The sequence below is a fragment of the Antedon mediterranea genome, chromosome 2 (genome assembly GCF_964355755.1).
Source record: "Antedon mediterranea chromosome 2, ecAntMedi1.1, whole genome shotgun sequence".
NCBI classification, from domain to species: domain Eukaryota; kingdom Metazoa; phylum Echinodermata; class Crinoidea; order Comatulida; family Antedonidae; genus Antedon; species Antedon mediterranea.
Genome location: NC_092671.1, coordinates 34,342,798 through 34,370,404, shown reverse-complemented (window position 1 = coordinate 34,370,404; position 27,607 = coordinate 34,342,798). Strand labels below are relative to the sequence as shown.

Sequence of the window (27,607 nt, the reverse complement as noted above, 5' to 3'; positions counted from 1 at the left end):
GTAAATGTGCTGCATGCTGCTAAATGACCTGTGAACTGGAAACAGCTCATTGACCTAGATTTTGTTACAAAAAGTGGAGAACTGGATTATAAACCATTCTTATCTCTTTTTTGCTGATCATGTCAAAAGCAATACTTAATCAAATCTCCCAAAATTATTTTTCCTCCACAGGGTAGTATATTCATCCCTTATGATGTAGTTACATAAATTATACTTACCTGCTTGAAGGTAATTGAGTGTTCAATTTGACGTAATTGTTCAATTTCATGCAAGAAATTCAACCATTTTAATGGCATCTTCTCCCCCATATATGGTTCATTCTTAGCCACCTCTGTGATATGATCTCTAAGCTCAACAATAGACTTATCCAATGGTGACCTGATACTGTTATCAATGGCATAGTACTTGAACACAATGTGACCTGCATATGGTTTCCCCTTAAAAGCTTGCTTTAATAGTGAAAACTTTTCATCAGTCTACAAAATACCAATATGGATGTAAAAAATAGTTATATGTTTAATAGAAATAATGTAAATAAAGTTTGCCCATGCTGATTCCTAATGGTAGAAGCGTAAATATCATACTCACAAGAACTTGTCTCTCTTCATCATTGCCTGGCAGACTTTCTCTGTGAGTGCCCACAATAAATATAGGCGGTGAAAGTTGTTTCAGGTTTGACACTGGATTGTCTGTTGTACTGGTCACATTTGAGTAGATTGAATGTGACCAGAAAAGCACACGATCCAAGTTGGTCATATAGTGGTCAGCATCTGAAATCTATGCAATGTTAAACAATAGTTACATAATTGTATAAAGTTATAATAACAAATACTAAACTTCCCCGTAAACTTATGCAAGATACAGTAAATATGGTTTAAACAAATTCACAAAAAAAATAATTGTATCACTTTTACTTTATATCTTATCATTACACATAATCACTACAATTCATGTTAGTTAAGTTATTAAAGCTAGTTAATCTTACTCGAATATTAAATTCACTTATTAAAAATATAATCTCAAAGTAAAATAACTTTAAATAAATTTAGTTTGCATAGAGACTATTATTTAATTATTGTTTGAAATATCTGTACCTTCCCATTATCTCTATGAAAAACCTCTACTCTAGATGGTGCATTGAGGTCATGACAGAGATTGAAACAGATGATGTAAATTGCACGGGATACCAAGAACATCTATAAAAAGAAAAAATAAATCAACTGAATATAAATACTAATTAGGTAATAATTACACATAATCTTAATTTGAATACTGTATCAAACATGTAAACAATCGCATGAACAAAAAATAAACATATTCATTTTTGTTCTGAAATGATATTTGAGCCTGTTCAGTTTATATATATGTTTTTTATAAGTTTCACTTTTGTATAAATAGGAGTTTAGCCTGCTTTAATATTCAATATTCAATTCAATATTTCAAATTTTAAGGAACTACTGAGTTTTAATGGATGGCAATATATCACATGAACTATATAAAATCAGCATTAGTTATAACTAGGCCTGCACTGGCATTTTAAATTTATTTTGCACAATGAATGAATAAAGTTGTCCTAATTTTGAATTCCTGTCTGAAATAAAAAAAATGAATAAATAAACGAGGGCTAATAATTTGAAGAAAAAAATATACAGCCTATATGACCGTGACTACCTGGTGAGTAATGTAATAAAGATCTTGTCCTGCAAAATCCCAGATGCTGAGAGTCAGATCATCAATTGTCTCTTGTAACTCTTCACTCTTTTCTAACATTGTATTCTGTTCATGCTTTTCCTTTTTTTTAAGGATGTTTATAAGGCGTGCCATAACCTCGTCTTGAACCGCGTCTTGAACATCCTGTGTCATCGGTGTAGCATGGTCGACATGTAAAGATGCTAAATTTTTAATTAAACAATATTCATAATGGAATGCTTAAAGCATGTAATGTCTTTCCTAATAATTATATTTTATACACACCATAAAGTTACTCATAACTTCTCAACTTGTGGATAATGAATTGCATGAATATGCTAAATTAAACTATACATATGATACATATCCTATTCACATGTACTTACATACATTTAATGATTTAATCTTGCTATAATTATTGTTTAACTACTCTATTTAAAATAGATGTATAATTCCATTCAACTTTACCAAATTCTTCATGTTCCTCTATATTGCTCCCCATTTCTCTTGATTTCTGTATAAGCAAAATCAAAATACAATAAAGATACAGTAAAAAAGAAAATGGGAATACAATAAGCAAAATAACCAATTACAACATGAAATTGATTGATATTAGATTAAGTGACAGATCAATGCCAAAGGATAGTTAAGCACCAGGGTTCTTCATTTAATATGTAATAACAATCGAATCAAATATACATTTATTTAATACATTGTATAAATATAAAGTGTTGTGTACATTTAGCACGATGTAGGTTCTAAGGTGATTAACATGTTGCTGCAAACAATTTTTGTTTAAACAAGTTGCTACATAATTGTAATACTGATACCACAGATTTAATATTAATTGTTCTCTCTAAAAACATTACATAAACGATTTAAACTGAAATTAGGGAAGTCATTTATTATGTACACACTAAATAAACCAAAACGAAGGATGGAGGAGGCAATGTTCAAATGTTTGTCAACTGTATTAGGTACGTTCTAGATTTCCACCTCCTGTTATCAATTTTTTCTTCTTTTGTAAAATTCTTTTGAATTTTGAACCTGATGTTTTTCTTTTTTTCTTTCCATCGGCAAAACCCTCATGAATTTTTTCCGAACAGCTCTTATGACTCTTTCAATCAATGTTTCACCTTTTTTCTCTATCGAACAGAAAAACAGAAATGGAGACATTTGAATGTTTATAAATAAGTTGTTTAACGTGTGCACTCATTATTTTTAACTACAGGTAAACTTATTTGGGACACACATAATCAGGGAACATTCCTATTAAGGGGACACTTTTCCCATTAAAGAAAGGAGTGAAAATAATGCTTTAACACTACAGCCAAACCCCTATTTTGCAGGACATTAAACACAATAGACATTACTTGAGATATGATGAAGATTATGCACATTATATTATAAACATTAAAAAAAAATTATTTAAAACAAATTGACAAAATCTGTATTGCAATTCTACCTACCTGTGTGGTGATATCAATCAACCCACACAAGACTACTGAATAAGAGATTTACCTTAAAACATGGTAAGGCCGAAAAAAGAGACTGCATACCTTTGTGTGAGGAATTTATTGGACTTGCTTCTTCTGGTTCAGCAATGGTGCCACTCACTTTATTTTCTTGTTTTTTCTTGTCATCTTCTCTTAACCTCTGTATATTGCAAACCATAGCATAATAAATAGAAGACAATAAGATATTGATTCAAAAGTATTGTTTAAATGTATAGTTGTGATCATCTTAATCATATTGTTCTAACCTCATTTTGCTTCTCTTTTTTATCCTGCAAAATATCTGTTACAATGTTTTCTGCAAGAGCACTTATATATTCTTGTCTTGCTTTATTCAATTCTGTAAATAGTACAAAGTAATGCAAGGTTTAATCTTTGCATACATTTGTCACCATGAATTTAGCTATTTACGTATATACACCTTTCCAATCTCTAATATTCAGGTGGGAAATGAATCTTTAGAAATAATAAACATCAGTAAGCTAAGTGATGATAACCATAGCTGGAAAGTTCATTTGTTCTATAAAGTCGATTACAAAAGCGTGCAGCAAGCAATGTGACAAAATTTGTCGTAATTATGTTTTTTCGCATAACTGTGACCCTTCTGGCACCTGCCATCTGATGCTAATAAATATGGCATAATTTAACTAATATCTGGCATTCTTTTACCCTAAATCTGGCACCCATAAATTGTCGTAAAACACTGATTTGTCATGTAGTCTATAAAAAGGTATCCGTATGTGATAAATTAACAAATTACAAAAACTGCTATGACATATGTAGGGATTCAAAACCGCATATTTTTTCATATCTGGCATGTATTTAAAAAATTCCTTTTTGGGTTGTTGAGTGGAAAATTGCGTAATAAATATAGGCCTACCAGGCAATCTGACATCCAAAGCATCCGTTTTGGATTTGTTAAAATGTTTGTTAAAGCTTTGGCCACATTTGCTAAGAATCTTAAAGATCACATGACACGTTTTAAAAGTAGCATTTTTTCATCAAAATACGTTCTGCATACAACTATATATTGATATATTTAACATTTTTTGCAAAATTTTATGAAAAAAGTGATATTTAACGATGTTTAATAGAGGAAATTTTAAGGTGAGTGACGAAATCCTAAAAATCGGCAATGTCACATTCCAATCAGTTCGTGACGTCACTAATTGTAGTCGTCCGAAATTCGGTCAGAGTGCACCGCGCCGTCGCGCTGCATGTGGTACACCACAGTATCTCCTCCATCTTATTGTGTTGTATTGTATCTCTATTGAGCGAGTATATTTTCATCGAAGTTTTACATTATTTTCCGATATTATGCCAGTCAATTGTGTCGTTGGTGGTTGTGTTCTTACTTCAAACGATGATGTAAGTTTTTTTTTATTTACAAAAAACCCCAGAATAAGACGCCAGTGGATTCGTTTTGTCCAGTTTACTAGAGCCGATTTTCCTAGGCCTAACCAGGCCTAGCTAGGCCCTAATGAATATTCTAAAATATGCAGCGTTCACTTTGTGGAAAACGATTTTTTGAGTCGTCCTGTATGATGAAAAGAAAATTGGGACTACCATCCACGCTAAAACTTAAAGGCCGATGCAGTCCCGACCATAAGAAACAATAAAAATAGTGAAACTGCGGAGAAACGCAAAAGGACAAGTTCTGTCAAACGCCGGAGACAGGATGTAAGAATTCATTCCCATTACTAGTTAGGCCTAGTCTAGTAGGTCCCTGCCCCTAGGCCTATTTTCATTATTCTATCCAAACAAATCTCATTGTTGCCTTTAGTGTCGGGGTCCCAACAGTGGATGTAGGCCTACTGTATCAATAATTAATAAAGCTCAACTGATTCAATAGCATTTTAAAGAATATCTACATGCACCCATCCATACCAGATGCCAGAAAAAAAAATGGCTTCAACCAGGTACTAATTTGTTTTTTGCATTTTAAAATCACTAATAATTTGTTAGTACTGTTGTTTTAAATAATTGTGTACATTTTCAACACGCTTGTGAGAAGCTGTGCGATCTGCTAGAAAATACTCATCTACGAAAGGATGTTCAGAAATTAAGTCCACATGCTCAACATCAGGAGTAGAGGCGTTCCATGGAACCATACTACATTTCACACCCAAAATGCTTGGGTATTCATACAATAGTAGGGTAGGAAGGAGGGGTTACCGTGCACCCCCATGATGTATTTTTTTAATGTACATTTTTGTAATCCTGAGGATATGTAATTAACATTTTTTGATGTTCCCAAGACGAAATATTGTCCCATGGGGTTTTTTTGGGGCCATTTTGGTGGCCATCTTGGATATATCAAAATCATAAATATAGACGGTACTTGACAAAGACTGATCATAGAGGTCTGATTTTGGTCTTAAATTGTTCAGAAAATGCACATTTCTATGTACTATAATGAAAAGTTTTTGTTCAAAATGGCCGTAAATGCCACTTTTGACCTTTGACCTTGTTTTTACATAAGGGTCATATCTTGGTAACCCCTGGTCATAAAGATTTTATTTTTGTCTTAAATTGTTCAGAATATCCATATTTATATTCGCTTTAATGGAACATATTTTTGAAGTTTGACGGGAAATATCATTTTTGACCTTTGACATTATTGCATAACGATTTTCGCAATAATTTAGGTTATTTTTGTATTCGACCTATATCTTGACGAGTGATCATAGAGGTTTGATTTTGGTCTTATATTGTTCAGAATATGCACTTTCCTATGTACTATAATAAAACATTTTTATACAAAATGACCGGAAATACGACTTTTGACCTTTGACCTCGTTTTTACATAAGGGTCATATCTCGGTAACCAATGGTCATAACGATTTTATTTTTGTTTTAAATTGTTCGGAGTATCCATATTTATATTAGCTTTAATGAAACATATTTTTGAAATTTGATGGAAAATATCACTTTTGACCTTTGACATTATTTCCACCCGAGGGTCATATCTCGGTAACCCCTGGTCATAAAGACTTTATTTTTGTCATAAATTGTTCAGAATATCCAGGAGTGAGGACCTCAATTTTCACAGAATTCTTATATAGTAAGAATGTTTCTGTTTTCAAAATAAAACTACTGTATGTATATGTAGGTCTACATAACTACTCATTCAAAACCCATTTATCAAGTTACTGCAATAGATGTTCAGTCATCGTCCACCTCAAATTCAATTTCTTGTTCATCATCTTCATACTCTTTCAACTCCATGGTCGTTTTCTCAACTAGATCAATAAGATGGGCTGGAAGAATAGGACTGCATGACCAGACTGTCCTGTCACCATGCCCCTGTAGTTCATTCATACTAGTGTGATATCTTGTTTTAATGATTAAATGACAGTTTGGCACGGCCTACATCAGGAAATTTCCAAATAAGAGGAAGTGCCTTCATCTAACCCTCTAAGGTCAAATGTATAGAGGATATATTTCTGGTCAACTTCATGATATACAAATTTATGTTTCTGTCAAGCCCCGTCAGACTGAGATTCTGACCGCCGTAAAACGTTTAGAAGCATGCACTGCTGAGATTAGGACATGGATGGGCTTAAACTTCCTCAAGCTTAATGAAAAGACCGAGGCGATCGTATTTGGAGTGGAGTTGCGTGTTCAATTTAAGATCCTGCTGGTGCTCCGATTCATAAATAGTTGCGCTCTCAAATACCTCTCAGAATGATCGACAATCAATAAGAGAAAGCGAGAACTAAGATCTAGTCATCAGGTGCTACTGGACATTCAGAGGCGCAAACATAGTTGGGAAATCGGACTTTCAGTATTGCTGGACCTACAGTAGGTTCTGGAACCACCTATCTTTGAACATTAAACAGACATCATTATTGAACACCTTTAAGTCACTACTCAAAACTCACATTTTCTGATATTTTTGGTAGCACCATGAGCAATGACTGTTGGAATGGCGCTATATAAATCGAATGATTGATTGATTGATTAGTAGCATCTTCTGACCACTTAGTATTTATTGTATTACTGTACTGAATACTCAGTAAATGGCTGTAGACAGGCAGCCCAGATACATTTGGTTAGATGAGCTAGGTACCAATATCTGACTATTTAAGTGTGTTAATTGGCGGTCACTTGAAGTCAATGTAAATGGAAGTCTGCCGGGTACCCCCTGCTGCGTCTATACCGGGGGACACGAAAGGTGCTAACAAATCGGCACCAATTAGATGAGAGAGATACCACCTAATTTCACCACCATGGGATGCCCATTTGCATCCTATATACCAATATCATATCACCAAACATTTTGTCCTCTGCAATAGGCCCACCAGACCCCCCGAGGGAGGGCCTACAAATGGTGATAGCATAGCTGAGTGAGGTACCACTCAAAATTAATGCCAAATGAACAAGTTGTGTTCATACAATACTAAATGGGTAACGACAGACTAATTGTCTGCTGCACCGCAAGTGCCAGACACCCTAAAGTTCGACTAGAGACCCCCCTTCCCACAAATGGCCTAGATTAGATATTGTAGATACCACCAGCAGCCAATGTTATATGATTTAGCACATTGTAAGAAATACCAAATGACCTATTACAGACTATCTGTACACTGCCTTGGCCCTGGCAGACCTCTCTAAAGTTCGACTAACCACCCCCTTCTCCCAACTAGCCTAGCTTAGATATTGTAGATACCACCAGCAACCAATGTTATATGATTTAGCACATTGTAAGGAATACCAAATGACCTCTATTACAAACTATCTGTACATTGCCTTGGCCCTGGCAGACCCCTCTAAATTTTGACTAGAGACCCTCTTCCTCCAACTAGTCTAGCTTAGATATTGTAGATACCACCAGCAACCAATGTTATATGATTTAGCACATTGTAAGGAATACCAACCTATTACAAACTATCTGTACCCTGCCTTGGCCCTGGCAGATCCTCTAAAGTTCGATCATAACTATACCGTGCGTAACCTTAGATAATGTAGATACCACCAGCAATCAATGCCAACATTAAAAGTCTTTCGGAGATTATGGCCTTGTGAGAAACACTTATCCACTAAATGTAAAAATTTGGGTCCGATATTGGTCTTTACATTCTTGCTGTACGGAGGATTGAACCAAATGATGTTTCTGTTTCGGATTTTCTTTTTGGTTGCTTGTTCAGGTGTAGCTCATGTTCATATCCATTATTTCTAAGTGCTTCTTGGTACTATTGTTTGCTGCATTAAACGAATTTTCATCGGATGAGATGTTTGAGAGTCGTTTATTTATTGCTAGTGGTATATTGCGTAATTGATGGCCGATGATTACTTTCACCATGTACATATAATGGCGTATTGGTTTGGTGTATATGGGTGGAAGGTCCCTGTCCTCAGATCGAGTGTTATGTCAAGAATACCATCCACGTGTAAAATACAATTATCCCCTTTTCTTTCCCTAAATTTTCCATTATTTAATGAAGAATAGAATTTGATTAGAATGTATTTTTGTAGCCGTCTATCAGTACTGTTTCCAAAATAAATTAAGATTATGAAGATGTTGACATTAATTTTGTTATTGTCTCTTCCAATTGGACAATAAACACATTCTATTGGATAAAAGTTGTTTGCAGACCTAAAAGTAGCCACCTTTAATTATGAATAATTATGTAATGAAACGTGTTATCAGACACTTTTTTTAAATTTTTTATCAGATACTTTTTTCTAATTTGAGAATTGTTAAGAATTCTCGCATTATATGTAAATTATATTTAAATAGGGGTCAAAGGTAAAAAATGACATTTATTGTCAGTTTTTGAGGATAAATCATCATTAGAGTGGATAGCATGTATATTCAAAAGTCTTTTATAAAGTCTGTAATTTTCCCTTTTTCTCAGCATGTTGTTATTTTATTTACATCTTTTAAATTTATTTTTACTTTAAAACAGAAAAAATCTTACTGTATGAGAATTCTGTGGAAGGTGTTAAATGTGACAATTGATAGTAACATTTATGATCATTGTTTTAAATAAATATTCATTAGAGTGGATAGAAATATGTATGTTTTGAACAATCTTAGACAAAACAAATTTGTTACCGAGATATGGCCCTCAAGTGAAAATAAGGTCAAAAGTTGTATTTCATTAAATGTTATATAAATATAGATATTCTGAACAATTTATGACAAAAATAAAGTCTTTATGACCAGGGGTTACCGAGATATGACCCTCGGGTGGAAATAATGTCAAAGGTCAAAAGTGATATTTTCCATCAAATTTCAAAAATATGTTTCATTAAAGCTAATATAAATATGGATACTCCGAACAATTTAAAACAAAAATAAAATCGTTATGACCATTGGTTACCGAGATATGACCCTTATGTAAAAACGAGGTCAAAGGTCAAAAGTCGTATTTCCGGTCATTTTGTATGAAAATGTTTTATTATAGTACATAGGAAAGTGCATATTCTGAACAATATAAGACCAAAATCAAACCTCTATGATCACTCGTTGTCAAGATATAGGTCGAATACAAAAATAACCTAAATTATTGCGAAAATCGTTATGCAATAATGTCAAAGGTCAAAAATGATATTTCCCGTCAAATTTCAAAAATATGTTCCATTAAAGCGAATATAAATATGGATATTATGAACAATTTAAGACAAAAATAAAATCTTTATGACCAGGGGTTACCAAGATATGACCCTTATGTAAAAACAAGGTCAAAGGTCAAAAGTGGTATTTACGGCCACTTTGAACAAAAACTTTTCATTATAGTACATAGAAATGTGCATATTCTGAACAATTTAAGACCAAAATCAGACCTCTATGATCAGTCTTTGTCAAGTACCGTCTATATTTATGATTTTGATAAATCCAAGATGGCCACCAAAATGGCCCCAAAAAAAACCCATGGGACAATATTTCGTCTTGGGAACATCAAAAAATGTTAATTACATATCTTCAGGAATACAAAAATGTACATTAAAAAAATACATCATGGGGGTGCACGGTAACCCCTCCTTCCTACTAGACTACAATGGCATGTTAAGCAGGTACTTACTACTATAATTGTCATTTATCCTTACACTTACTATTGGTGTAGCATATTAAAAGTTTACATAAAAATATCAAATATCCAATTTTGTATCTTAGGTAATACTCGCTGTATTACACTACAATGAACATTCTGGCAGGGCAGCAGCAAAAGATAGAGATGGAAATGAACGGTTCTCGCTGGTGTTTCCAAGAGCAAAAAGTGGTGGCTACACACTTAAAAGATTATTGACAGATGCAACATTTGGTAAGCCAAACAAATTTGATTGATAAGCTGTATACTATTTTGTTTAATGACTTTGTTCATTTATTGACAATTGCATTTATTTTGTAACCACAGCTTATGTTGACGTGCTTATTTCAGAACCATTATACTTGTGCAGTAGTAGCAAGAAAAATTCTTCAGATTCAATTCCTGAATTAAGTTCACCACCACCACCCGTGTGCTCAACCTTCGTTCGGCCAGATAAAGATGTTGCAATTTCAGATTAATGGTTTGCAAAGTAGAGCAAGACTCAAGAGCAAGAGCCACAATTTTTTTCAATTTACTTCCATAATTTACTGTAGCACATATATAAACAAGAGATAGCATTGTCTTTTTTACTTTTTTTTTCATTTTAATTTATAAATATATACAGTATAAACAGGGGATAGCATTGTCTTCTGTTACTTTTTTATTACTTTCATATTATACAGTAATGTTCTGTAAAACGTATTATAAACAAGGGATAGCATTGTCTTCCGTTACTTTTTTACTTCTTTCATATACAGTAATGTAGTGTAAAACGTATATAAACAGCATATAAACAACTTGAAAAAAAATTAAATATCTGCAATATTGCCTAATTTAAAGCCTGTGTAGCCATCTTCTTCTGGGTTTGGGAAGGTTCTTCTTCACTGCACATGACGGGAGAACAACTCTATTTTCCCTACCAAGGTAGCCCCAACAGAATCTCACCAGGTTCCTGTATGCAACATGTCTATACTGCCTGTGAAAGCATTGTTAAAAATTACAGGTTATAACAAATTACCTGTGAAAATACAATATGTTCAACAAGATACAAGAAAATGGAATGAAAGCATATTGCACCTAGTATTCGTATGCATAGAACAGCTCAACTTACTCTTCATTAGTGTGGGGTAAAGCAGCCATTGCGCCATACTGCTGTTTATATGAAAGGTATGCTACTTGTAGCACCACTCATTTAAACAGACTTCTCTGAATCCTGGATGGCGTGTTAAACACTCTTCATTCATCTCCACTTTCTCCATTTTCTCTCTGGTTTTTGCGATTTCCTGGCAGCAAATGGACTCTCGTGCTGTTGGCATTGGTACACAATTTTTACACATACACCTGAATGACAAGGAATGTCAGATACACTGTTTTTACAGTTATATATGATGTGACAGGGGTTGCAGCATTGCCATTACTATTTATTAATTACTGTATGAAGATTTTTTTACAACATTGAATCAATTATGAATGATAAAGGCGAATCAATAGCAAATAAATAAACCTAGGCCTATTAGACTAAAGCTAGTACTCTGCAGTGTAGCCTAGGCCTAGTAGTACTACTACTAGGGCCTAGCTAGGTCTACTAAGTGGGATAAGTGTAGGCCTCTACTAGTACTAGCCTTAGCGAGATAGAGGCCTATAAATTATATTAATTAATTAAATTAATGATATTAATAATACAGTATAATAAAAAAAAAAATAGGCCTAGTTTAGCGCAGCCTATATTATTACTACAACTTTACTTCATTCATCATCATTATAAGCTATATTGTACGTACCACTCTGTATTCAACAGCATGGCCCTTTCGTCGTTAGCGTTCTCTTCGTGGTCCTCCAAGTCTTCAACCTCTCCTCCTTCGTACTCAGTCTCGAACATGCTTGTGCGCTAGGCCTAGGCTAGGCCTACATCACCATCGTCATTTTATATTTCTATATCTTCTTCTTCATCATTATCATCATCATCAAATGATGAAGAATTGTAATCGAGATTCAAACTAATGTTTTCTTCGGAATCAGATTCCATAATACTGTTGTCTTTGATATTACTGTATATAAACAACACGGAGGCTTTCAGTGTGTTTGTTGTGTGGCGCGCGCCGGGCCGCGATTTTTTTTTTCGTACATAAGTTGGGGACCCCCTCATGAAACGTCACAAAATATACATGAATAATTCATCAGTTAAATTTTCTTGTTCCGTGTGCACCCAAGCGTATAGCAACAAGAAGCGATTACACAAGAGTGCGGTACGATTCTATAGACAGGTTTACGGTGGCCTATAAGTGTCACGGCAACTTTCAAAAAATATCACGGCAACTTTCAAAAAAAGCTACGGCAATTTGAAAAATGCCACAGCAATTTGAAAAAAGCCACGGCAAATTAAAAATAAAACATCACAGCAAATTAAAAATAAAACATCGCGGCAATTTAACAAAAATACCACGGCAACTTAAAAATGAAACACCACGGCAAATTAGTATTGAAACACCACGTGTAGAAATGTATGTACTGTTTTATCTGGTTCGGTAGTAAGTGGATAGAATGACAGACAGAATGAAACAAAGTAGTCGGCGTGTAAAACTCAAGGTAACTTTTAATAGGTAATCCTCCACAGTATAGGTGATGAGGTTGCAAATTGACAAGGTGTCAATGTGGCTATTTGGCAATGTGGGTGTGCGTGTGCGTGTGCGTGTGCGTGTGTTCATTCATCACAAAACACTATAATTTACATAATAATATGGTGATTGGAACGCTTCAGGCATGTTTATATGACATTAACTGCGAAGGTGTGCGCGCACACCATCGTCCGATATTCGAAGCATATTATAATATGCGCCCTCAACGGACGACATAAATCTTTACAACAGCCGCCCCTAAATTTAGGCACTAAATTTAAAGTAAACTATCATATAAAGACATGTAAATACAAGGTATCTAATAAAAAAAAATAAATAAATAAACTCTTGGAACGGTTACTGAAGCTCTGGGAGTTTGATCAGTTTTACAACAGGGCGTACATATGTCTTGCCCTTAACGAGTACTTCGGCCGAGCGCACTCTACCATCCTCTCCGGGGACAACTTTGGTTATACGTCCTATTATCCATTGGCCTCGGGGAAGTAGGTTGTCCATTAACAGCTTCTCTGCCTCTGAGAATCCAGTATCTCCTTCTCAGGTCTGCTAGAACACGTTCTGGTCCAGGATGTAGCAACTTAGCGTCGGTATGTCGGATTATGAGTTTTGTGATGTAGTGCTTTGGATCAAGAATGATTGGGTGCTTCAATTGCTCTTGTATAGCATTTGCTTCACTCAATCGTCCACCTACTCTTATAAGACCAGCGTCATTGTCCCATTCTGGACTTAATTGCTTCAGTCTACTACCTGTAGGTAGTCAGGTTCCAGTTTTCAGTGCTGTAACGTCTTCTGTGAAACAGCATCGTTGTACCACTCTCCAGGCTTCATTCTCAATTTGTTGAGGGGCCGCCCCATCAAACTTCCGGCCGAGTGCATCAAAGTCCTTTAGGTGGCTGATCTCATCTGTAGCATCAACATTGACTAGCCCACAGAAAACACTTTTCTTGACTTCTGTGTCACCAGGTTGATCTTGGAGTTTGGGCATCACTGGCCAGTGGTCTGTAGCCTGAGCTAGAAAGGACGGTCCATATTTCCACCTGTGGTCACTTGCGACTTCCTCTAAGGACATACCTCTTGTGATATCATCTGCTACATTCTGCTTTGTGGGCACATAGTGCCAGGTCATGTCTTTGGTTAAGTGGTTTATTTCTGTTACTCGAGTTCCGACGAAGACCTTGAATCTACAGGTTTCTGAAGTGAGCCACGTCAGTACCGTTGTGGAATCGCTCCACAGGTGCTTCGTACTAATAGGAATCTTCAAAGTTTGCTCCATGAAGTCCATCAGTCTCGCACCAACCAGTGCGGCGCAGAGTTCCAATCTTGGCATGCTTAACTGTTTCTTAGGAGCAACCTTGGATTTGGCTATAACGAATGCGGTTTCCACTTTCCCATCTCGCTCTCCGCGGATGTAGCCGACTGCACCATAAGCTCTTTCGGAAGAATCGCAGAAGACATGTAACTGGTGAGTGGCATCCTTAAGTGTGAGATATCGTCTCGAGATGTTGACCTGATCGATGTACTTAAGTTCGTCTTCCCATTGGACCCAGGAGGCTCGAATCTCGGAGTTAGTTATTTCTCTGTCCCAATCGATGTTATCCATATTCCACAAGTCTTGGACTATAAGCTTGCCCCTAATAAGGAATGGAACCAAGAAGCCAATGGGGTCGTATTGTCTTGCCAGTGTCCGGTAAATATATCGCATTGTTACAACATCTTGATGATCGTGATTCTGGCGGTATGTAAGTGAGTCAGATCCAGTATCCCAGCGCATACCCAACATAGGTTCTGCTTCATTAGTGTCTTGTTGGAACTCTAATATAGTGCAGGATGAGAGTGCTTCTTCAGGCAATCCCTTCAAAACCTCCGGTTTATTGCTAGCCCACTGTCTGACGTTGAAGCCAGCCATGCTCAGTACAGTCCTGATGTCATGCACAAGGATTTCAGCTTCTTCTGTAGATTTCGTGCTATCCAAACAGTTGTCTACATAAAAGGCCTCCATGACGGATTTTTTAACTTCTGGATATTGTTCACCATGCTCTATAGCTAGTTTCTGGAGTGGATAAGTAGCGCAGCACGGGCTACAGGTAGATCCAAATAACAGAGATAACCATTGGTAGATGGTAGGTTGTTTAGTTTCATCACAATCCCTCCAGATGAAGCGGAACAGGGATTGGTCTTCTGGTTTTAGTCGTACCTGGTGGAATATGGCTTTAATGTCGCCAGATATCGCTACTTCATTTTGGCGAAACCTCAGGATTACTCCGATGAGAGATGAACCCAAATTAGGTCCGGCTAGCAGATGCTTATTCAAGTTCAGACCCTGGAATTCGTGGGAGCAATTGAACACTAATCTATGTTTACCTTTCTGTTCGATAACATAGTGAGGGACGAACCAAGATTCCTCAGACTTCTCGGCTTCTTCGGCTGTAATAATCTTCACTAGTTTATCGTCGACTAGCTTCTGGATTAATTGGTTGTGTTTCTCACGTCTTTCAGGCTTCTTGTTGTAGCACCTCTCCGTTCTCCTCATGTGTGGAATCACCGACTCAACACCAGCTCGGAATCGTGTACCGCTGTTATCACGCAACAGAGGAACCTCATAACGGTTCACTCCATCTACTTGAATCAGGTGTGTGGAATGTTCGAGATTGTTCACTGCCATTTGGTCGAGTCGAGAACGAGTTGCTGCCTTACTAGGAGGAAGTTCTTCCACCTGCCAAAGCCTTCTAACATCAGACTTCAGTTGTGATGACTCGCATAGGGTGAAGGTTGTTACAGTGACCGGTGGCTTGGTCAAAGGCATAGGAACTGGGCCATGCAATGTCCATCCAAACACTGTATGCACTGCTGCTGGAGAGTTAATGCCTAGCTGTATCATCGGGCTTCTATGCGTAAGCAAATGTACGTTGTCAGCTCCGATCATGACTAAAGGAAGTGCGTCAGTTATTTCTGGTAAAGGGACATCTTTCAGGTAATTGTAGTTCTCTTTGATCTCTCTTGTTGGGTACGAGTAGGTCCCCAGTGTTAACAAGGTCGAAGAAAACGCATCGTCAAGGTTATATCTGTTGTGAGTCTCACCTCTTGCCGATATTTGTACGTTTACACTCCGTCCAGGAACAGTGGTTGTTCCGTGTTCCACAGTTTTCAGAACAATGCTGTCTTCATGGCCCTGTATGTGTAGTTTATTCATTCCATCAGTGAGCAGCATGGTTCTCATCGACCCATCATCTAAAACAGCGTAGGTATCAACTTGGCTGGGAGGACTGTATAATGTTACCGGGACGATTTTCAGGAATACGTCTCTGGGCTTGTACTGTTAACACAGACTGTAGAGTTGGTTGGTTGCCGCTGCTGGATTGGAAGGAGTGGACTATTGAGATGCCGGTGAGGTGTCGTGCAAAACTGTAAGATGAAGTTCAGAGCACATCTTACAACCCTTCCGAAGAGTACATTCGGTGGTAACATGTTTTCTAGCGCAATGTTTACAGCGATTGTTATTAGTGATCCAATCATTCATCTGGGATTTGCTTAGTTCTCTAAAGCTTTTGCAGCCCCCAAGGAAATGCTCGTTTCCGTTACAGTAAGGACAGAACATCCGAGGTAGTTTCTTGCTGTCTTTCATATCTGTAAGGGTCATAGTTCTTGGTGGTCGGTGATTTCTTTGGTGATCCCTTTGGTTAGGTTTATCCTTTTCTGGTTTCTTAGCGGTTAGCACCCTTCCAAATACTGGATCTTCCTCTTTGTCCCTAGCCTTCTGAACAAATTCAAGTAGATGCTTGAGTGTAGCGGTGGTATGGTTCTCTTTCAACTTGAAATTGACGTCTTTCCACTTGTTTCGGAGGAATGTCGGTAAAATCTGCACAACTTTGGATAATCCCTCCATGGTATCCAGTTCCGAGAGTTTCCCCAAAGCTTCTAGGGTTCCGTAGCAGTTTCCTAGGTCATCTGCAAAATCTCCGAGTGTATCGAGGGTAACTATCTCTCGCTTCAGTATTTTATCAGTCCAGGCCTTGGTTATTATGTTGGGGTCCCCAAACTTCTCTTTTAGCTTTTTAATGGCTGCTATGTAGCCTTCTTCGGCTGGTTTAAGGACACAATACTGTATCGAAGAATATGCAGCACCCTCACATAATGAGAGTAGATGTTGTAACTTGACACCATCATCTGGGACTTGAGAAACGGTGCTCTTGTATGCTGTAATGAATGCATGGTACCGTAGCGGGTCTCCTCTGAATTTTTTCGGTTGGCTGCGGGGTAGAGCAATTGCCCGCAACAAGCCTTCCCAGTTGAAGGCGTTTGTGTCCAATGAACTACTACTGGCTGTGGATAAATTAGGGTTAATGACATTATTATCGTTCACATTATCAACATCAATAGCGGGATCACTTAAATTAACATCACTAACATTATCATCATGGATATCATTTTGATTACTTGAAATTTAATCATTAATAACATTACTATTATTTACATTACTGTCATTTACTAAAACAACAGTCTCATTTAGTTTCTTTTCTAAAGATCTAATACTATTTCTTGTCTGTTCCTTTTCAATCAAGAACTGGTCCTGGAAATCCTGCATCCATTTCTCTTCTGTGTTGTAGTCTTCCTCGCCCTCCACATGTTCGACCAATTCGTTATGCTTTAGTTCTACTACGGCGAAGAGGTCCTCTAATAAATCTGCCTTCCTTTTAATCTCTTCCAAATCTGGGTTCTCCAATGCAAGCATCCTCCTCAGTGCGTTGCCTTGTCTGGTTAAATTTCCTTTAGCATTACGTCTGTTGATTTTCAGTTGTTTCAATTCCTCCGCCATTTTTATCCGGCTCGAGGGACCATGTAGAAATGTATGTACTGTTTTATCTGGTTCGGTAGTAAGTGGGTAGAATGACAGACAGAATGAAACAAAGTAGTCGGCGTGTAAAACTCAAGGTAACTTTTAATAGGTAATCCTCCACAGTATAGGTGATGAGGTTGCAAATTGACAAGGTGTCAATGTGGCTATTTGGCAATGTGGGTGTGTGCGTGTGCGTGTGCGTGTGCGTGTGTTCATTCATCACAAAACACTATAATTTACATAATAATATGGTGATTGGAACGCTTCAGGCATGTTTATATGACATTAACTGCGAACCGGTGCGCGCACACCATCGTCCGATATTCGAAGCATATTATAATATGCGCCCTCAACGGACGACATAAATCTTTACAACACCACGGCAAATTAGTAATGAAACACCACGGCAAATTACAGAATGCCACGGCGGAAGTGAGTTACCACGGCGGAAGTGAAACCTTTGGAATCTTCGATTTTTTCTGAGGTAAGTAATTATTTGTGCATTGAAGTAAATATTATTATATTAATTTATTATATTTAACTGCTGCATTTACGTGTTTATTGCACTAGGCCTAGCTATGCCTACTACTAGCCCTAGGCCTTAGGCCTACAGTAGTAGCTAGGTCTACTGTAAAAACAACTTGTTATATAAAAAACAGATTACTGTAAATATATTAAAACATTGTAGAATGTTATAGGGCCTATAGGCCTACCTTGTAATAAGGCCTATGGTCTAGCCCGGCCTAGAAAGTTCAAGAAGAGTGCAATAAACACGTAAACTGCTGCAGTTTAATAAATTAATATAATATTTACATCAATGCACAAACTATTACTTACCTCAGAAAAAATCGAAGATTCCAAAGGTTTCACTTCCGCCGTGGTAACTCGCTTCCGCCGTGGCATTTCTGTAATTTGCCGTGGTGTTTCACTATTAATTGCCGTGGTGTTTCAATACTAATTTGCCGTGGTGTTTCATTTTTAAGTTGCCGTGGTATTTTTGTTAAATTGCCGCGATGTTTTATTTTTAATTTGCCGTGATGTTTTATTTTTAATTTGCCGTGGCTTTTTTCAAATTGCCGTGGCTTTTTTCAAATTGCCGTGGCTTTTTTTGAAAAAATTGTCGTGATATTTTTTGAAAGTTGCCGTGACACTTACAGGCCACCGTACAGGTTCCATTTCTCAAAAAACGGCCTAGAAAACGAATCAAGAAGCATTTTTGGGTAGAAGCTGGGATCCACTTGATTTAGGATATTTCGACCTCGCTGATTACGAATATGGCGGATCCCAAGCGAAATTCGGCCATCTAAGCCCTTAATTTGCATAATTAAAAATGGCGGCCATTTTTTATAATTACCCTATATCTCGAGAACCACTAGTCACAGATAATTAATTTTGGTCTCAAAATGTTTTAAATATATGTTTTTATATTCACTTTAATGACACATTTTCTCAAAAAATGGATGCAAGTTTTATTTCTGACATTTTGACCTTTGACCTTTATTTATCGTATCTCAGTAACCAATAATCGGAGAGACACGAAATAGGGCTCAAATTGTTCAAAAACTATACATTCATATTTATTATAATGAAATGTTTTTAAAAAAAATGGCCGATTCTACAACTATTGACCTTTGAACTATTAGTCAAATATAATAATATATTATTATTACTGCCTTTCCGCTGAAAAGTCTGCCGACATTTCCGCTTGGGCTGCTCCGTAAATCTCTTTTACTAGTTTCTTCCAGTCTGATCTTTCATTGGCTAGTTCTTTAAGTTGTTTCATGTCTTTCTTTGTTTTCAATTGTCCGGGATACTTAATGTCTGTATTATGCTTATAAAGGGTGAGTAGGTCGTTGCTGAGAGTTATTGGTAGGGTGGTTCTCGGTCTTCCTCGAAATTTTATATTGGTAGTGTTTCTGAAATAATAGCTTATTGCTGTGTTGGCTGGTGTACATGGGTCTTGTCTAAGTATGTGACCCAATAGTCTCCATCTTGCGTCGACTATTTCTAATGAAATCGGTTTTGTTCCTGTCCTCCTGTATAAATTTATGTTCGATATCCTGTCTGGGAACCTGATACCTATGATTTTGCGAAGTTGCTGTCTGTGAAATGTGTCGAGTTTATGTGCTTCTTCTTTTGTGAGTCCCCATGTTTCAGAGTTGTAGAGTAATATACTTTTAACTAGTGAGTTGTACAGCTTGATACGTATTTTTAATTTGATTTTATCTTTTCGAAGCCACATCGAGTTTAGTTTGGTCATTGCTACACGCGCTAGTTGTTTTCTTCTAATTATGTCTTGTCTGTCCCCAAGGAGCGATCCTACTTTTTTCGTGTTTCTCCATTGTTCTTGTATGTCCTCTTTTTCTCGTCTTACGATAGTGTGTTCTGTTTTTTCTTTATTTACATTTAAGTTGAAAGTTGATAAATGGCGTTCTAATTCGTTTACATTATGCTTGCTATTTAGACTCAAAAAATCTACATCATCAGCATATGATATCTCTTGAGGTATTTCTGTTTGGATAATTGTTCTGATTCCTCGTAGCGCAGACTCAAGGTAAACAGTGAATAAGACCGGGCTTAAGCTGTCTCCTTGAGGGGTGCCGATGTTGGTTAGGAATATTGGCTGTTCTTTTGCACCTTTTATTTTTAGATTTAGTCCGGTTTCACTCAGCAGAAATCTAACGATCCTAAGTTCATCTTCGTCTATAATATGTTTGAGTATGTCGAGGAGTTTGTTTCTATCCACTGTGTCAAACGCGCTGGACATATCTATACCGGTTATGTAAATATTTATTTTTTCTTTTTGTGCTTTAGCTATAAGCCATCTATGTGTAAAAACTATATCACTTGTGCTTCTGCCTTTGCGAAACCCACTTTGGCTTTGTGGTAAGAATGCGTCTACTTTCGATGTAATTCTATCCAGTGTTATAAGCGATAGGCACTTGCGTATGGTGTTAAGTAGAATAACAGGTCGTAAATTCTTAGTTGGACCCTTTTCCTTACCCGGTTTTGGTAGTGCTATGAGTGTTCCTTTATTAATATCCACGAATTCATGTTTTGTAAATATTTGATTTAAAAAGTCTGAAATCATTGGAGCTAGAACAGGGGAACCGTATTTTAGTAGTTCTCCTGGGATACCATCCTCACCTGTTGCTCGACTGTTGTTTAGGCGTTTAAGACTCTTGGTTACTTCCTCTTCACTGATTTCTTTATTTAATGGCCTAGGATTTCCCTCAAATGAATCTATATTTCGTTTGCTTCCGTCGTAAAATTTATTTTCGAAGTGATTGCCAATTACTTTCGCTATTCCATTTGGTGAGGCAATAAACTTTTTGTTAGCATCAAACACTTTTGGATTTTCGAATGGTTTTCTATTAAGATCTTTCACTGCTTTAAACATTTGGGCGCCCCCTATCGCTTTGTCGATATCCAAACTTTTCTGATCAAGTTCTTTGTTGCGTGTTTCAATTACTTTTTTACTCTTATAATAATATACTAATAATAATTATAACTTTGAAAATTGTGGTCTTATGAATTTTTTTTTCTTTTTAAATTGTTTAAAACATGTGTGTTTCTATCCAGTCTAATGACACATTTTGTACAAGAATGGCCGATAGTATGGTTATTGACCTTTAAACTACAGCATAGGCCTACTGTATACTAAATATAATATAATATAATTGCATAACTATAAATAAATAAATGTTTGCTCTTTTGGCGCTCCATAGAAACAAAAACATTGAGCATGGGGGGGGGGGAGCTCGAGGAGTTACATTACAGGATACAAAGTCTCAAAGAAACACATCTGTAAAATCATAAATTTTAAGGATTTATTTATTTGTTATTATGTGTTTCTCCTTCTGAAAGTACTTATAAGTCCTAATTTTAAAGTGTGGTGTTCAGGATAAAGTTAGTCAACAAATTTGGAGTCAAAATACAAGAAAGGCAGGTGCGTAAGAAAAACATCCTCTGAACCAACACAATGGAGTAAATATATATATGCACCTACATGCAAAACCATATCAATATGCAGACGACACTTGCATTGCTAAATGTATAATGACGGAGGAAGATAGTTTATCTCTGCAACAGGACATTGACACGATCTCCTGGTGGTCAGCACTTAATTCACTTTCCCTTAACCCTAATAAATGTCAAGTGCTGTCATTGTCCAGAAAACGAGATCCCGTTGTTCCATCTTACAATCTAAATGGACATGAACTCATGAACGTTAATGACATTACGTTACTTGGTGTGGTAATATCCCATAATTTGTCATGGGCACATCAGGTAGATAATGTAACTTTGAAATGCAATAGGATGTTAGGTTTTATACGGTCAATTGACACAGGTTGTTCTACATCTGTTTTACTTAAACTTTATAAATGTCTTGTTCTTCCCCATATTCAATATTGCTCCCCTGTTTGGTATCCTTATCGTCAATGTCATATTAATAAGATAGAGAAAATTCAAAGAAGGGCAAGTCGATTTATCCTTCATCAACGAATCTTAGATCAGCCATATTCTGACCAATTAACTAGATTGAATTTGATGACAGCCGAATCAAATCGAGATTATTTTACCGTTATTTTTGTTACAAATATATTATATAAATTACAGAATAGTTTTATTTTAAATATGTTGATTATCAATTGTAGGCATTTGGATGTTCTGACTTTTAAACATCTTGCATCCAAAATTGATAGTGGAAAGTATTGTATCCCAACCAGATTTATTCGTCTGTGGAATGCACTACCGGTCAATATTACAGACGCCTTTGTTTGCGGAAGTTGGGTACAATTTAAAAACATGTTAATGGACCACTTTAAAAACACTATCGCCCGTATTCTTAAACCGGACTTTAGTCGTAGTTCAAGCTAAAACTAAAAAAATGACGTCATTTTAATTCATAAACCGAACTTCAACTAAATCACCGACTAAATCAGGCCAACCTCGACTAAATCGAGACGGATTTTGATCGATTTTTTTAGTCCTGGAGGGGGCAGACTAAATGGTCGACTAAATGGTTTTTAAACGATGTTTATAAAAAACGTAACAGTCATTGAGTTGTTATATTGGCCAGATATTGAAGAATGAAATATCTATATTTATATTAGCTTAATTAAATATACATTGGTATAAATTATAATAATGAAAATCATCTTTATTTACAACTGTATACAAATTACATTATTTTCTTCGCGCAAGTCCGACTTGAGCTACGTCACGCCATAGCGACAATGGGAGATGCGGCAATTCACCACGCGATGGAAGGTTTAGGGGGCCTAGCGCTTTCTTGTCACGCTATGAAGTGCGTGGTTCGTCGCGATCATACTTTGTTGGGGGCCTAGAAAATATAAAAGTTACCGTACCGCCATGGTTCCTAAATATATTTTGTAGATTTTGTTTGTTGTTAACCAAAAGTACTTCACTGTTAAATTAATACTGATCTTGTTCTAATAATTAACGATTAAAATTATTTTTCTTGTGTATAGTCCTGATGCGTAAAAAGTTTTGTAAGAAAATGGAAAGTGATATCAATGCGCAAAATTTCGTCTTCTCCACAAATACTCTCTTGTCATTGGCCAATGTATAGCCTTTAGTACCCAGACGTGTGAAACTCGACTAAAAGCTCGACTTCATTAAGTCGAACTGCAAACTTCGACTACTTCGTTTTTGAATCGAATTTGAAGTAATAGCTCGAACTACGACTTTTCCAAGTCGAACTTCGAACTACGACTAAAGTCCGGTTTAAGAATACGGGCGTATGCCTCTTTAATGTATATAATCATAGTATTTATATTACTTATTGTTTTATGTTTTATTGTATGCTTTGAGTGCTGGTGTGGCACGCCTTATGGCGACAGTGGTCCTTCGACCTCTTTTGCCACTCCTTGGCACACTCAAAGTCTATGTATTGTTTTAATTGCTAAAATTAATAAAATAAAATAAAATAAATATACAAACAAACACCCCGTCAAGTTTGTTTGTTGTAAAGAAAAAATATACATTTACTCAACGGGCGAAAATAATGTGAGTTTCTCTATGTTTTGCGGTGGTATTAAATTATATTTATGGTAATAAATGAAACCTACTGTGTTTAAAATTATGTATGGATAAACAAGTATTGTTTTTAAGCTGTAGTATATCTTAGAATTTGTAATCTTAGGTCTTGGGTCTTAGCTTTCGTGATCTTAGGTCTTAGGGGGTCTTAGCTTTCATGGTCTTAGGTTTCGTGACACCCCTTGCCTAGCTGTCGATTAGCCTCGACACATTTTGCATAGTGGACGTGTGTGTGAAGAAGAGTGCGCGAAGGCAATCACGTGAATTGACCTAGAATCCTAGGCATATTATTGTAGAAAGAATAGTATCGCAGTTGTGTAATCACTTCGTGTTGCTATACGCTTAGGTGCACACGGAACAACAAATTTAACTGATGAATTATTCATGTTTATTTTGTGACGTTTCATGAGGTGTCCCCAACTTATGTACGAAAAAAAAAATCGCCGCCGGCCCAGCGTGTAACCTTTCCGGCCTTTTGACTCCAACTTGTGACGTAGCAGTGATGACCTATAGGGTTGCCGCTTTTTTATGACAATTTGTCCCAATTTTGAACAACGTAATTACAAAATATTTTTAAAATATGAATTCGACCGAATTACTAATTACAAACACTTTATTCTTATTCTAGTAATTATTATCTAGCATATAAGTACAAAAATCTACAATATGTGATTTCAGTGTCATGTGATCTTTAATTAACAATTTTGAATTTATTCTAGTTCTTCCATATATAGACTTCAGAAATACAATGGCTATACAAATTTAACAACAACTTTATATATTATAAAAGAAGCGTTTTCTTTTTTTTCTTGCAATTTTTATATTTAAATTTATTTTTCTGTAGTTCAGTCTCTCTCTTTGATTTTTCTTTAAGATTAATTATTTTATATTATAACAAGAGGCCAAGTATTGCACCTTAATTATTATCTTGTAGATATTTAATCTCATGTATACTTTTACGTGTGTTAACTAGTATCAGTATAGCCATAATAATGTGTTGTTTTTGTAAACTTTATGTGTTTCATATGGACAGTTTGTCTGAAATAAAGTTGAATTGAATTGAATTGATAATGTTTAAAAATAAACAATTAAAAAATAAAAAATTGTTTTACTTATTAATTATTACTGGTACATTTTAAAGCCTTATCTGGATCTTCAAATTGTATTTGAAATTTAATGTTTATGAAAAATATAAAAGTACAGCATAACATACCTTTATTTTGATTTGGTTTCCAGTTAGTAGTATGCTTAACACTAATTGTACATGACAGTGATGCTTCAATTCCATCAGTCACTTCCTCAGTAACATTGAATCTAAATAAATGTTGGAAGTATTGTATGTTATCACACCTTAAACAAATGTTATACAACAAGCTGTAACAATGATTAGTAAAATCACTCAAAGAATAATATTTTATAGTATATAGGTTTTAGTAAATGTGGTACATGCAAGGGACATAAGTCGGAATTTTTAAAATTGAGATTTTCACAAAAACTACAACTACATAATCCAAGATTTAAAATGCTGAAAAATTATATTGATACCATGACTACTTCCAGATATATCTAAGTCTAAAATTTTGGCTGTTACAATCAGTGTTTTGAGGAAACTGCCTTTTAAGTTTAAGTAACTGGAAATGGGCCCGTCTTCAACATTAAGATGCTGTACTCAAGCTGTTCAACCGGTTTTCAAAACAATTATTGAGGAAATTCGAAGCATCCTCGTACAGTATTATTGTGTGCAGGTATTTTTCAAGATGGAACTCCATTAGACAGTGTATGTCCACGATCTGAAAACACTTCTATTTGTGGCAAATCGTTGAACCTAAACTCGTTTTAATTGTCAATAACTAATTATCTAACTCAATTTAATTAGGAAACAGGGTTACATCAGGTGGTTAAAATCAGTACCGAAAGTACGAACCAACTTTACAGTACCATCGAGCAAACATTCTAGAAGTAACCAAAATTTATTTACGATTTACCAACTTCTGCCCTTACGTAAATGTATATATAGATTACATACATTTATAATATTCTGACTGTACACAAATATTAAGTATACAGTGTTATTTTAAATTGTACTGCGCAATAATGTACCAGCTGTATTTGTATTTGATTTAATAAAATTGACGTTTTGATTGCCTCGAACTCATAAAAGCACAGAATGATTAGCCTAATTACGGTTGACCAGTGAGTGCTTTGGTTAGACTCGTTTTCCCAACACGTTCTTGTCCTACAAGCATCAGACGTGTTTGGTATATAGGTTTGCTGCCTTCTTGTATGGCATCAAGAAATGCATCATTAGCCTCCTGACCTCTTGCCAACACCTCAAGAGGAACTTTAAAGACACAAATAATGAAAACACACATTTAGTACTGGATTATAGGTATGATATTTTTGGTTTTGAATTTTGAGAGATAAAAGTCTAAGGCAGATATTTTGCTGTAAAGCGATACTGTTAGTAAAGCAGAATATAAAATACAGTCAGCCAATACACAAATATAGTTTATTTAAATTGTATTATCTGTCCGTGATGATAAATTACTTAGATGTCTTACCTGGCGATTTTGAGAGAAAGAGAACATGTTTCGCTTTGTAATATTAATGCCCAAACAAAAAAACTATTATAGCAATAAAATCGATCACCATATAATTTTTAAAACAATTATACATATTAAACCCAAATTAGGACCTATTTCTTTCTATTTCTTTATCAATATAAACATTTACTACTATTTCATAACCAATTGTTCACTCACCATCATTCAGTTTCTTCTGCTGCACTGGAAAATAAAAATAAATATTATAATTGATGGTGTATATAACAATTAAATATCACCACCATTGACATTTTAGTGTAGAGCCAATTAGCTACATGCAATTGTGTACATTGTATACTCTCATGGTTCATGGTAATTACTTTATATTTTTTAAATATTCGATAAACAAAATAAAAAGAATATTGTGACTGAAACCGGTAACAAAATAAGACTTATTTCTGGCTAAATTATAATGATGCTACAAATGACACCGGTACTTACCAAATGATCTTACAATAGTAAGTACATGATTCAAATCTTGTTGGTCCTTTAGAAGCGCTTCAAATTCCGTCAAAGATTCTATAGTGTCTTCAATTTTGCCTTGATTCAATCTGCTAATAAAATTCCACACATTTTCAGAATCACTCTTTTCAATATTGTAGAGCTTCGCAAGTATTTCAACTTGTTGAGTATTTAATGATTTGCCAAGTTTAACTAGCATTCGTCTGTAACCTGTGATGTTTTTTCGTTGATTCCTCGGTCTACGATATTTCTTGGATAATATTTGAGATAGTCTTTGAAGTCCTGTTAACTCAAATACTTCAAATAACAGATCACAATCAAGAAAAAACCCATCAATTTTAATGTGACCTTCTGAATATAATAGTCTAAACAAACTATTAGCTGATGCTGCTTCTAATGCCTGTTTATCGTGGATTATGTCATAGAGGGCGACCTTCAGCATCTGTACATCATTCACTTCAATTCTACTTGAAAGTTCATCTATCAATTGGGAAAACCCAGCCCTGCTCATAAAAGAGATAAGGTAATGTGTAAATATTCAATTTTATTTTCAACTAAAAACAATATTAAAAATACTTTTGCTTTCTGTTTTAAATTATTTCATATATTTAAAATATAAATATTGTTCTTAATGCGTATTTTTAACAAAATTGTTTACTTTATGTTATGGTTTGGTCTTAAATGTATTAATTTGCACATTCATTATGCACATTACATTATATGATATGATTTAAGCACTTTAGTAACAATCTAAAACAAATGTGTTTGGACA

General features: G+C 35.6%; 2 protein-coding genes and 1 long non-coding RNA gene across 3 annotated transcripts in view; 1 reads left to right on the top strand and 2 right to left on the bottom strand.

Annotated features, from left to right (window-relative positions):
- Positions 1-27,346, bottom strand: part of LOC140039406 (uncharacterized) — a 34,167-nt gene extending 6,821 nt beyond the window's left edge. Inside the window, exons 1-12 of the mRNA XM_072085008.1 lie at positions 26,815-27,346; positions 26,533-26,556; positions 25,955-26,111; positions 24,984-25,084; positions 3,452-3,543; positions 3,249-3,345; positions 2,737-2,834; positions 2,158-2,203; positions 1,672-1,892; positions 1,095-1,196; positions 589-777; positions 219-476 (exon numbers count right to left, since the gene is read on the bottom strand). Coding sequence (XP_071941109.1) covers positions 219-476; positions 589-777; positions 1,095-1,196; positions 1,672-1,892; positions 2,158-2,203; positions 2,737-2,834; positions 3,249-3,345; positions 3,452-3,543; positions 24,984-25,084; positions 25,955-26,111; positions 26,533-26,556; positions 26,815-27,346 — 1,917 coding nt within the window. The remainder of the gene's footprint in view (positions 1-218; positions 477-588; positions 778-1,094; positions 1,197-1,671; positions 1,893-2,157; positions 2,204-2,736; positions 2,835-3,248; positions 3,346-3,451; positions 3,544-24,983; positions 25,085-25,954; positions 26,112-26,532; positions 26,557-26,814) is intronic.
- Positions 4,489-10,810, top strand: LOC140040855 (uncharacterized). Its single transcript, XM_072087102.1, has 3 exons — positions 4,489-4,571; positions 10,327-10,474; positions 10,568-10,810. Exons 1-3 carry the CDS (start codon positions 4,521-4,523, stop codon positions 10,717-10,719), a joined length of 351 nt encoding a protein of 116 aa, XP_071943203.1. The 5' UTR covers positions 4,489-4,520; the 3' UTR covers positions 10,720-10,810.
- On the bottom strand, positions 10,965-12,322 carry LOC140040858 (uncharacterized). Its single transcript, XR_011842782.1, has 3 exons — positions 12,022-12,322; positions 11,352-11,581; positions 10,965-11,216 (listed from the first exon to the last, which is right to left on the bottom strand). It is a non-coding gene; the product is annotated as an uncharacterized lncRNA (long non-coding RNA).
- Positions 27,347-27,607: the final 261 nt, after the last annotated feature.